General features: G+C 42.2%; 1 protein-coding gene across 5 annotated transcripts in view; it reads left to right on the top strand.

The window, feature by feature from the left end:
- The window catches only part of cc2d2a (coiled-coil and C2 domain containing 2A), a 210,618-nt gene that overhangs the window by 68,396 nt on the left and 129,178 nt on the right, over positions 1 to 13,044 (top strand). For 4 of the 5 annotated variants that reach the window (XM_060831773.1, XM_060831764.1, XM_060831753.1 and 1 more), the window contains one exon: positions 4,796 to 4,999. In XM_060831773.1, coding sequence (XP_060687756.1) covers positions 4,796 to 4,999 — 204 coding nt within the window. Of the gene's footprint in view, positions 1 to 4,795; positions 5,000 to 6,381; positions 6,398 to 13,044 lie in introns of those variants that run through there. The other variant, XM_060831792.1, reaches the window with a different exon arrangement.

Here is a 13,044-nt window from a genome sequence, read left to right as displayed (position 1 = left end):
ATAGAAAGGACACAAAGTGTGGGGGGGGGGAGGGGGGAGGTGTACAAGAGAGGAGGGGGAGTGGTGTTTTTGATAAGGGATAGCATTACAGCTGTATTTAGGGAGGATGTTCCTGGGAATATATCCAGGGAAGTTATTTGGATGGAACTGAGAAATAAGAAAGGGTTGATCACTTTATTGAGATTGTGTTATAGACCCCCTAATAGTCAGTGGGAAATTGAGAAACAGATTATAGGGACATTTCAGTTATCTATAAAAATAATAGGGTTGTTATGTTAGGGGATTTTAACTTGCTAAACACAGACTGGGACTGCCATAGTGTTAAGGGTTTAAATGGAGAGGCATTTGTTAAGTGTACACAAAATTTTCTGATCCACTATGTGGATGTACCAACTAGAGAAGGTGCAAGACATGACCTACTGTTGGAAAATAAGGCAGGGCAAGTGACTGAGATGTTGCTTTGGGGCTAGCAATCATAATTCTATTAATTTTAAAATAGCGATGGAAAAAGATAGAGCGGATCTAATAGTTGAAGTTCTAAATCAGAGGAAGGCTAATTTTGACTGCATTAGGCAAGAACTTCCAAAAACTAATTGGGTGCAGATGTTCGCAGGTAAAGGGACAGCTGGAAAATGGGAATCCTTCAGAAATTAGATAACAAGAGACAGTAAATTCCTGTTAGGATGTAGGGAATGCTAGACAACTTGAGAAATTGAGGTTTTGGTTCCGAAAGAGAAGGAAGCACATGTCAGGTCTAGACAGGAGAGATCGAGAGAATCCTTAGAAGAGTGTAATGGCAGTATGAGTATACTTAAGAGCGAAATCAGGAGGGCAAAAAGGGGATGTGTGATAGCTATGGCAAAAAGGCTTAAGGATAATCCAAAAGGCTTTTGTATATACATTAAGGACAAAAGGGTATCTAGGGACAGACAGGGCCCCTGAAAGATCAGCAAAGCCTCCTGTACTTGGAGTGCAGGAGACGGGGAGATATTAAATGTGTATGTTGCATCAGTGTTTACTGTGGAAGATATAGAAAGGTGACATCTTTGAAAAGTGGCCATATTACACAGGAGGAGGTGCTGGATGTCTTGAAGTGCATCAAAATGAATAAATTCCCAGGACCTGATAAGGTGTACCCTCGAACTCTGTGGAAAGCTAGGGAAGTGTTTGTTGGGCCCTTTACTGAGATATTTGCATCATTAATAGTCACAGGATTTATATGTATGTGGAAAGGCAAGGACTTTTCAGGGATAGTCAGCATGGCTTTGTGCATGGGAAATCATGGAACTTGATTGAGTTTTTTGAAGAAGTAACAAAGAGGATTGATAAGGGAAGAGCAGTGGACGTGATTTATATGGACTTCAGTAAGGCGTTTGACAAGGTTCCTTATGGGTGACTGGTTAGCAAAGTTATATCTCTTGGAATACAAGGAGAACCATGTAGCCATTTGGATACAGAACTGTCTCGTAGGTAGAAGACAGAGTGGTGGTGGACGGTTGTTTTTAAGACTGGAGGCCTGTGACCAGTGGAGTGTCACAAGGATTGATGCTGGGTCCACTACCTTTTGTCAATTATATAATGATTTGAATGTGAATATAGGAGGTATAGTTAACAAGTTTGCAGATGATACCAAAATTGGAGGTGAAGTGGTCAGCGAAGAAGGTTACCTAAAATTACAACGGGATCTTGATCAGATGGGCCAGTGGAGTGAGGAGTGGCAGATGGAGTTTAATTTAGATAAATGATTAGATTAGATTACTTACAGTGTGGAAACAGGCCCTTCGGCCCAACAAGTGCACACCAACCTGCCGAAGCGCAACCTACCCATACCCCTACATTTATCCCTTACCTAACACTGACCCGCACATCTTTGGACTATGGGAGGAAACCGGAGCACCCCAGAGGAAACCCACGCAGAAACGGGAGAACGTGCAAACTCCACACAGTCAGTCGCCTGAGTCGGGAATTGAACCCGGGTCTCAGGCGCTGTGAGACAGTAGTGCTAACCACTGTGCCACCGTGCCGCCCACAAATGCGAGGTGCTGCAATTTGGAAAAGCAAATCATAACAGAACTTATACATGTAGTGGTCCTAGGGAGTGTTGCTGAATAAAGAGATCTTGAAAGTAGAGTTGCAGGTAGATAGGATAATGAAGGAGGCACTTGGTATGCTTTTCTTTATTAGTCAGATTATTGAGTATAGGAGTACAGAATGTTAGTTAGGCCACTTTTGCAATATTATGTGCAGTTCTGGTCTTCTTCCTTTTGGAAGGATGTTGTGAAACTTGAAAGGGTTCAGAAAAGATTTACAAGATGTTGGCAGTGTTGGAGGATTTGAGCTATAGGGAGAGGCTGAATAGGGTAGGACTGTTCTCATTCCTGAAGAAGGGCTTATGCCCGAAACGTCGAATCTCCTGTTGGATGCTGCCTGACCTGCTGCGCTTTTCCAGCAACACATTATCAGGACTGTTTTCCCTACAGCATTGGAGGCTGAGGGGTGACCTTGTGGAGGCTTATAAAATCATGACAGGCATGGATAGGCTAAATAGACAAAGTCTTTTCCCGGGGGGGTCCAAAACTAGAGGGCATAGGTTTAAAGTGAGAGTGGAAAGACATAAAAGGGACCTAAGGGGCAACCTTTTCACACAGAGGGTGGTGCGTGTATGGAATGAGCTGCCAGAGGAAGTGGTGGAGCCTGGTACAATTGCAGCATCTAAAAGGATCTGGATGGATACATGAATAGAAAGGGTTTAGATGGAAATTGGTCAAATGCTGGCAGGTGGGACTAGATTAGGTTAGGACATCTGGTTGACACGGACGAGTTGGACCGAAAGGTCTATTTCCGTGCAGTACATCTCTATGACTCTATGACACTGGTTGGAGTTATATCTAGCTAACAGGAAGGCGATTGCAGTTGCTGGACGTCAGTCATCTCAGTCCATGGACATTACTGCAGGAGTTTCTCAGTGGTAGCATCTTGGAGCCAATCATCTTCTTGCTGCCGCACCCAAGACCTTCAGTCTACAATAAGGTCAGAAGTGGAGAGGTTTGGTGATGATACCACAATATTCAATACAGTCGTAACTTCTCAGTTGCTGAAACAGGCAATATCTTCATACAGCAGGATCTGAACAACAGTTAGCTTTGAATGGAAGTAACATGCATGAGACAAATGCAAGCCAATGACCATCTTCAGCAAAAGAGAATCTAACCATCTCTGCTTGACATTGAATGACAATGCCATGGCTGAATATCCAGCTGTTAACATTTTGGGATTACTGTTCGCCAGGAATTGAATTGGACCAACCATACAAACACCATTGCTCCAAAGGCAGGTCAGAGGCCTAGAATTTTGTCACACAATTCCCGAGGCCTGTCCAACATCTACAAGAGCAAAAGACAGGAGTGTGGTGGTATACTTTTCACTTAAATGGATGAGAGCAGCTCTCCAAAAACAATCAAAAGTCTTGAGGCTGTCCAAGACAAAACAATTCACTTGTTTAGTATCTACCCCATGTAGGCTTTCAATAGTGCCAATAATGTGAGATGTGCAACAGTAGCTCACAAAGATGCCATCAATTGGGCCTTCCAAACTAGTGACCTTCACAACCCAGACCTCAAGAGAAGTAGTTGCTTTGGGTTAAAATTGTGCGTGTGAACAGCACCCCCTTCACTCCCCACCCCATGTGCTGCAGTAGTTCAAGAAGGCAGCTCACCATCAATGAGGGATGAGAATAAATACCTGTCTAGATAGTAGTGCACTCAAGTAATTTTTCGAAAAAAAATTTAAATTATGCACAGGCAAAGTGCATCTGATTAAATCAGAGCAATATAGTTATACTTTGCTTCTGAACATGTATTTGTGATGTAACTTATTTGGGAATGTATTTTAAATATTATCCAGTCTGTATACAAATTGATAAATTATAATTTCAAGTCAATAACATTTTTGTGCAATGACTAAATCTCCCAAATTCCACAAAGTAGAAAATACGAATTTTAAATAGCCAGCAGATTAATTGTTTGTTTAATTGTATAATTCCAATTGACATCTGCATGTTAAAGGGATTTTGCAATTGTTTTGTTCTGTGAAATTCAGGAGTCATCATAATGTGCCAGCACGGGTATACACGTAATTAGAAAAGGGAATAGAAATGTGCTATTACATTTTCATCATAACACACAGTGATGTTTCAGTGCAAATATTTAACTATTAAATGTTAGACTGAATTCAGTACATCAGCCTAATGTACATACTTTTATTGTGGTTTTAATAATTGATAGGTTAGGTTTATTGTCAAAAAAAGCAAAGAATTACTGATGCTGGAAATCAGAAACAATAACAAATGATGGAAAAAACACAGCAGGTCTGGCAGCAGATATAGAGAGAAAGCTGAATAACTTTTAGGGAACGCTCCTATTTTCAGATGGCTAACAGAAGTACTGTAATGCTGTGTTCAGATCATATTTAGCTGTTGATAAATGAAGAGGAACTGAATTTATAGGAAGTTTTCACTACCGATGCTGGAAATGATGAAGTAGTATAGATCATAATGACAAGATTTGTGGTTTTAGGGATTGATGGACATGTACACATGCCAATCATACCTGATTTTTATTATTTCATATTTAGTTTCTCTTTGCAGAAGAAAGACATATTCAGATTTTGCAAAGAAAAGAGTTCTAGCATTTATAGCATATTCATCAGCAGCATTACTCCTTGTCTTTTCAGCTGAAAAATATGCACATTTCTCAGGGTAGCATTGTTTACATTGATATATTCATGTAATTTATAGGATGAGTTTCCTTCTGCTGAAGAGGCATATAACTTCTTCACCTTCAATTTTGATCCTGAACCTGAAGAGGCAGAAGAAAAGTCAAAAAAGCAAAAACGGTTTGGAGCACTTAAAAAGATCGACCATGAAGAAGAATTGGAGGGTGACGGGGATGAAGAGGAGTCAACTATCAGAACAGAAGCGGAGGAAGAAGAAGAGGGAGAGGTAAACAAAGTACAGTCCATCCTTTCTGCAATCTAAATCCATGATTATACCAAGACAAGTTTTATGCATCTTCATGATAATACTGTATCTTTTATTCTGCTTCCAACGTTTACTGCAAATTTTTTTTCCCAAGTACTTTTTCCAATAGTTAAACATGCCAAAAGATTAATAGGCTGCACAAAATGAAGTTTGCTGAGAATGATCTTTTTTCTCTTACTTTTACGTGACAACTTAAAAGGGAGAAAGAGATTTTAAAATAGCAATTAGAACGGTCTCTATTTGTACCTTGTTAACTGCCCTCAATTGGAGCAACTATTGGGTGACAACAAACTGGCCAGGCCTGTGATGTATGAGGCAATGATTGTGAAAGGGTTAATGTGGGAGACTGAATTAAGCCCCATGCAATCTGATGACAAGTGGTTTTGGGTGGGGAAGAAAGGAGTTTTGTAGAAGATCCTGATGGATTCAGATGAAACATCATTGTCTGCTGATTGTCTTAGTTTTTTTTATGTTGAATTACACAATGTAACATGTCAAAATTGCTATCATGCAATAAACAACATAATGTTAAGACAATTTCCTCTTCTCATTAAGACTCCCTTGTGGTTCATCTTCGACCACTGATAAAGCATAGCAGGTCAGGTAGCATCCAGAGAGCAGGCAAATCGACATTTTGGGCATAAACCCTTCATCAGGAATGAGCCTATGCTCGAAACGTCGACTCTCCTGCTCCTCAGATGCTGCCTGACCGGCTGTGCTTTTCCAATGCCGCAGTTTTCGACTCTGATCTCCAGCATCTGCAGTCCTCACTTTCTTCCACCACTGATAATCAATTTAGCATTTAGACTCACTCTCCTGATTAGAATATTTTGATAAGCTTCTGTTGCAGTTTTGCATGTTTCCTTTGACCGTTTAGCTATTCCTCCTTGTTACAGTGCCCCATCACAGGCTGACTAACTTGTTAACAATTTATTTCACAAAAATAGAAAGGAGGATCAGGCTTTTGTGTGCCAGGAGGTGTGTGTTCAAGTTGTCTGGCCAATACATGCCCAAAATGTCTAGTTGGGTGGCTGACACCATAATGACACCAACAGCGTGCGTTCACTTGCTGCCCTGGTTGAGTTGGCTTAAGGGACTCTCCTTTGCAACCTGTCCTCTTGCCTGAGCCATGGTGACCTTCAGATTAAACCATCACCAGTCGTCTCTCTAATGAGGGAGCAGTCCTACCTTTAACTTCCATCAAAGGTATCATGTAACTGTATTTTAGGACTACAAGTTGCTTTTATCAAGGAAGTCATGCAAGATGAAAATTTGTTTTCCAGCTGATGCGTACAATGGCAGAACTAGAATCAGCTTATGAATCAGGATAGCACAGGAAGCAAAGGTAGTTGATTCCATGTAAGTCAGTAACATTTTTTTTTAATCACTGCAAAGAATGACTTTACTTTGATCCAGAGATGAGAAACAACTGTGATGCAAAATTATTCAAAAAGAATTTTAGGAAGTAACATAGCGGTTTTAATTATAGATGATAGCTATCAAATATATAGCTTGATTAAAATGTTTTGATGCTGCTGTGTAGTTATGTTAACTTCAATAATGTAGTTCTGACACTGTGAATTCTATCATGACCAGATACATAGAGCACAGAAAGTACAGCAAATGAACAGACCCTTCAGCCAACCATAACTGTGCTAACCAAGATGCTATGTTAAACTAATCACATCTACCTGCACATAGTCTACAAATTTCTACACCCTGTTTGTGTCTGTCAAAATACCTCCTAAACATTGCTATCTCCTCCTTCAGCAGTGTGTTACGGGCACCTACCTCTGTGTGGAAAAAAAACTTGCCTCACACATCTCCTTTAAACTCCCCCTCTCGCTTTAAAACTGCCCACTAATATTTGACATTTCCAACCTAGGAAAAAAACTCCCAAGTAACCCACCCTGCCATGTCTCTCATAATTTTATGTAGTTATATCAGGTTATTCCTCAGCATCCAAAGCTCTAGCAAAAACAATCCAGGTTTGGCAAACCTCTCCTTGTAGCTACTACACTCCAATCCAGGTAACATCTGGTAAAGTTCTCCAAAGCCACACCCTTTCTATAGTATGGCAACCAGAGCTGCACACAGTACTCCAAATGTAGACCAAGTAAAATTTATAAGCTAATGCTACATAAATGATAATGTAATATGGATGAATGAATTCGTTTTATTGTCACGTGCGCTGAGTGCAGTGAAAAGTTTGCAGTGTTGCCGCTTATGGCGCCATCTTAGGTAGAAGATACCTAGGTACAAATTCTTAAGTGTTTGGTACAAAATTGAAAGAATAATGAATAAAAGTCCATAAGAGTAGAAGTTTTTTTTAAAGAAAGTACTGAAATTACAGTCCTTTTCACCAAGTCTGTGCCAGCAGTGAGTGTCCAGACCATACTGGGCTTCAAAACTCGAGGCCTTGCCTCCCTGCGATGGTCCCCGATCGGGGACTCTCCTCCCTGCGATGGTCTCCGATCGGTGAGTCTCCTCCCTGCGATGGTCTCCGATCCGGGACTCTCCTCCCTGCGATGGTCTCCGATCGGGGACTCTCCTCCCTGCGATGGTCTCCGATCGGTGAGTCTCCTCCCTGCGATGGTCTCCGATCGGGGACTCTCCTCCCTGCGATGGTCTCCGATCGGTGAGTCTCCTCCCTGCGATGGTCCCCGATCGGGGACTCTCCTCCCTGCGATGGTCCCCGATCGGGGACTCTCCTCCCTGCGATGGTCTCCGATCGGTGAGTCTCCTCCCTGCGATGGTCCCCGACTGGGGACTCTCCTCCCTGCGATGGTCTCCGATCGGGGACTCTCCTCCCTGCGATGGTCCCGGATCGGGGACTCACCTCCCTGCGATGGTCTCCGATCGGGGACTCTCCTCCCTGCGATGGTCTCCGATCGGGGACTCTCCTCCCTGCGATGGTCTCTGATCGGGGACTCTCTTCCCTGCGATGGTCCCCGATCGGGGACTGTCTTCCCTGCGATGGTCCCCGATCCGGGACTCTCTTCCCTGCGATGGTCCCCGATCCGGGACTCTCCTCGCTGTGATGGTCTCCGATCCGGGACTCTCCTCCCTGCGATGGTCTCCGATCGGGGACTCTCCTCCCTGCGATGGTCCCCGATCGGGGACTCTCCTCCCTGCGATGGTCCCCGATCGGGGACTCTCCTCCCTGCGATGGTCCCCGATCGGGGACTCTCCTCCCTGCGATGGTCTCCGATCGGGGACTCTCCTCCCTGCGATGGTCTCCGATCGGGGACTCTCCTCCCTGCGATGGTCCCCGATCGGTGAGTCTCCTCCCTGCGATGGTCCCTGATCGGGGACTCTCCTCCCTGCGATGGTCCCTGATCCGGGACTCTCCTCCCTGCGATGGTCTCCGATCGGGGACTCTCCTCCCAGCGATGGTCTCCGATCGGGGACTCTCCCCCTTGCGATGGTCTCCGATCGGTGAGTCTCCTCCCTGCGATGGTCCCCGATCGGGGACTCTCCTCCCTGCGATAGCCTCAAGTTTGGGACTCGCCTCCGCACTAACTTCCATTTCCCTCTGAGTAAGCTTTATTTAAAAAGTACAAGAAAAAAGTACGTGATAAAATTGTTTTTCTACTTTTTGGTAGTTTATTTTTTAATTTTACTCTGATAAAATATGACAAGTGCTGTCATGAGCAGGGTAACTGTCAAAAATGTAGATGTACTTTGTGTATGGATTTCCAAATACTTAAATGACTGATCAGAAAATGGTTTCTGAATTTCTGAAAATGTTCTGTGACTAAACTGAGATCCTTGTCAACAACTGTAAAGGAAAAAAAATACCTTTGTGATTGTTACCCTTGTGAAGAAAGTACAGGGAACCTCGATTATCTGAATGTGATGGGCAGGCACTGTTTCGTTCGGATAATTGATTATTCTGTTAATTAATTAATTAATTAATAACCTTTCCTCTGGAACTTGGAGTTTTTAAAGTCTGCTCCCTATTCAGGAGACTGCAGCAGCAAACAGCAAGCGAGACCCCACCCCCAACCCCGTGCAACACCATCCCCCCCCCCAGCCCCTTGTCCCCAACCCCGTGCAACCCCAGACCCATGCAACACTGCCCCAACCCCGTCCAACACTGCCCCCCCACCCCCACTCCCCAACATCGTCCAGCACCGCCAGCCCCCTGACCCTGTACACACCTGCTCCCTCTCCAGGGCAGCTGGACTGGATACCAGCAACAAGACTGCTACAGTTTCCTCTATGGGGTCATTCTCCTAATAGCGCGCACAGACTCACTCTGTCTCGTGTGCGCACACACACACACACACACACACACACACACACACACACACCTTTTTACCGCAACATTTTGACAGAGGTCCAGGGAGAGTGTGGTGAGAGAGACAGGGCGGGAGGTCAGTCATTTGGAGATGATGCCCTTTTAATCACTGTAGACAAAAGATGTGATCACTGTTGGAAATAGGTCTTTGATGTAATGTTTCCACCGCGACCTCGAGATCTCCTCTGGATAATCCAATTTTCGGATAATTGGTATTCGGATAATCGAGGTTCCTCTGTATGTCTCAGTCTTTAAGAGTTGATTTGCACGTCACTAAATCTCATCTACTGTATCTGCTGCTCACAATGTGGTCTCTCCTACATTGAGGAGACGAAATGCAGACTGGGTGACTGTTTTGCAGGACACTTACATTCTGTCTGCAGAAATGAACCCAAACCTCCTGTTGCCTGTCACTTCCATTATGTTCCTTGGCCAACATCTCTGTCTCAGGTTTGCTGCAGTGATCCAGTGAAGCTCAGTGTAAGCTGGAAGAGCAGCATCTCGTTTTTCGCTTGGGAATCCTGCAGCCTTCTGGACTCAACATTGAGTTCAATAATCTTATGGCCTGGACACCTTCTCAAATGTCCTTTCCCTAATCCCCAAACACCAGAACCTGTCATCACATGGGCTGCTACGACAAACTACCCGTTGTCAGCCGCTAATAGTCCCCATTAGCAACTGTTGATTCTCCAGGCTAACCATTACATGTTCCTTTTTTTTTGGACCCGACTGTGTTTCTCCCTCTCTGAGCTCCACCTCCACCTATTGCTCACTCTCGTTTGCCGCCTGCCCTCCAACCCATCTTCAGCATGTATACCAACCTTTGCCTTGTTAAAATCAGTTCTGAAGAAGGTTGACTGGACTCAAAGCATTAATTTGGCTTTCCGTCCACAGATGCTGCCAGTTTTTTCAGCAATTTCTGTTTTTGCTTCTGATTTCCAGCATCTGCAGTTCTTTTTCTTTTTGTGAAATCATCCATTTTTACACACAGGCCACAATTCGTATTTCACTTGTAAAAAATAGGAATTCTGTATTTTATGGTAAAAGTGAGAGAAACTATCTAAAACTGCAGTAAAACCATTGCTATAGTTCAGAGCTAAACAAACGATCATATAAGGAAGACATGGCAACAGAACTAATGATGTTTGGAACATTTAGTTTCAGAGATGGGCCAGGTAGAATGCAAAGTTGGACTTATTGGAGAAAACATTTTTTAAGATGCAGATTTGTTCTCAACCCTGAACATTTTTCACTGCTATCAATATTACAGAGACTTCAGGTTACAAAAATCAGCAAGGTTTGTGAGACAAGCCAAGCAATCAATCAGCAAATTTAACGGTATGCCCAGATAAAAACTCATTGACAACTAATGTAACTCAGGGAACAACACAGATTGCTGAGCAAATAGCCTTGAAACATTTAAGACTGTTATAGATGGCAAGGTAATTCAGAAGATGAAAGTTCAAAAATCAAACTTTATTTTCTTGTGTTTCCAAGAAGAATTCGTGTCAATGAGAGAGATCATGCCAAACAAGAAATAATCCTCAAATTGCTGATGGAGGAAGTGAGCATAGCTGTTTCACTAGTGATAAAATTGCAGAGAGATAATCATAACAAATTAATCAACAGATTGAAGTTAAAAGTGTACACACTCCTGCGCAAATTTGCCAGCAGATTAAGAATAAAAATTTAATGATACTGTTTGAATACTTGATACATACAACTTCAATGAAGCCACCACTGAAAAGGGCTAATTAATATAAAAAGATTCAGAATGTGGTCAGAAAGAAATTACTTGATCTGGTGATCCAGGATATTGCAAAAAAAAAGGGTTTGATTCACAGAGCAGCCATCCTCCACAATGGAAATTCATGGGATTACAGATGCTCCAATTATTGCAATAAAGCAGTTGTCTGTTTTAGTTGAAACTACATCCTCCGCGAAGGAAATCAAAAGGATTAAATAAGCACAGTTATACACCTCACATTTTCAAGAATAGAATCCTAATCAACTGTTTTGAACCTAGAGATGTGCCACTCTTAGTATGTTTACAGGGACCTAATTTTGGGAGAACAGCGAGCCCTCAACATCACAGTTATGAAGTCAGACACTTGGGGCTAGATGGGTTGTAGTAAAAGTTATTATATAACAAATATAAAATAGAAATGGAAACAAGCTTGGGGAAAACATAGCCAAAGTTTAAGGGTCTATGCTGAGGGGTACCTTAAACATCATGTACTACAATGCTGTCATATGGACTTGGTGGGAAGACCGTTCAGGATCTTGAGGACAAAGAAATCCTGCCTACATCTTCATCATAGTCTCTGTAATAATGTTTATATGACCAGCTTAAATTGTACATAAAAAGTATCATGCAATACGATATATCTTAGTACCTCTTCTCATTAGACGACCTTTCTTTGTGTGTGGGCATTACCAGACCAAGCAGGCCCTGTAGCTCTCTGAGGAAATGCAGCAAATCTACCAGGCAACTTTCATAGCACAATGAGCAGTGGGTGAGGTTTCATTTATCAAAATATTCCAAAGAGTTTGCAACATTTATTGATATGTTTCTAGATTGTTCACTGGAGAAAGAGAGAGATACTTTTAGAAGTCAGTTTTTGGAGTTCCTTTGTTTCATTGTTGTTATCTCTCCTATATCACTTGCTACTTTCTTCCTTACTGAAGGCAGTGGCTCATCACTGAGTACAATTAATCGATAGCCTTTTAATACCACATCTAACTAAACATCCACTTTATGTAAGCACTGTGGTTCTTATCAGTTTAAACCTTTCCAATAACAGTCAATAGTTGACAATAAGATAACTGAAGAATTTGTTCTTAGTCTATTACTACTCCTTTGGACTTCAGATTGACTTCCTCAGTGCTGTATTAAGCAGAGTGATTACTTTTGATTAATTATGGGAGTTAGGACATTGGTTTGCTCACCCTACCCTGCATTCTTCACAACATGATCTCAATTATTTGAAAATCAATTTTGTAATGAAAGAAAGCATATCCAAGGCACTTCAAGCATTTCTCCAGTTGACCAGTCCAGAATGCACTTGGTAAAACAATGTCACACTGTCTCTTGCCAGCATTCTTTAAATGCATGCGTGGCTTCAAAGGACCTAAGGAGAGAGGAAAAACAAAAGATGTTTGGAGATAGATTTTGTTTCAAGCAAAAAATAACATTTTCTACGATTTCCAAGGTTATATAGCATTAAGTTTTTTGAGCCAGATTAAGATGTACTTAGAACCCTATTTCAGGGTATTCAGTGTGAAAGAGACAGCTATTTCTGCACAGTCTTGATAAAGTATTATTACAAAAAAAGTCCTAAAGTTGTTTCTGAAGGAGTGTCTTATCTATAACTAAGAAGTGTTTGTTATGTCCAGTTTTGTGAATAAATTATGAAACTATTGATGTATTTGGCATGAATAATGCAACATATGTGTAATACAGTCCAAAGATGTGCGGGTCAGGTGAATTGGCCATGCTAAATTACCCGGAGTGTTAGGTTAGGGGTATGGGTGGGTTGCGCTTCGGCGGGTCAGTGTGGACTTGTTGGGCCGAAGGGCCTGTTTCCACACTGTAAGTAATCTAATTCAAAACAGTGAAAAAAAACTTACAAATTTGTGGTAACTAAGCAAGATGGAAGTATATTAAACATTCAGTATTTTGGAATTGTTACTTTTTTTGCAA

This window comes from Hemiscyllium ocellatum, chromosome 1 (assembly GCF_020745735.1).
Source record: "Hemiscyllium ocellatum isolate sHemOce1 chromosome 1, sHemOce1.pat.X.cur, whole genome shotgun sequence".
Lineage (NCBI taxonomy): Eukaryota > Metazoa > Chordata > Chondrichthyes > Orectolobiformes > Hemiscylliidae > Hemiscyllium > Hemiscyllium ocellatum.
The sequence above is the reverse complement of the archived record's forward strand: the minus strand, read 5'-3'. Positions and strand labels throughout refer to the sequence as shown.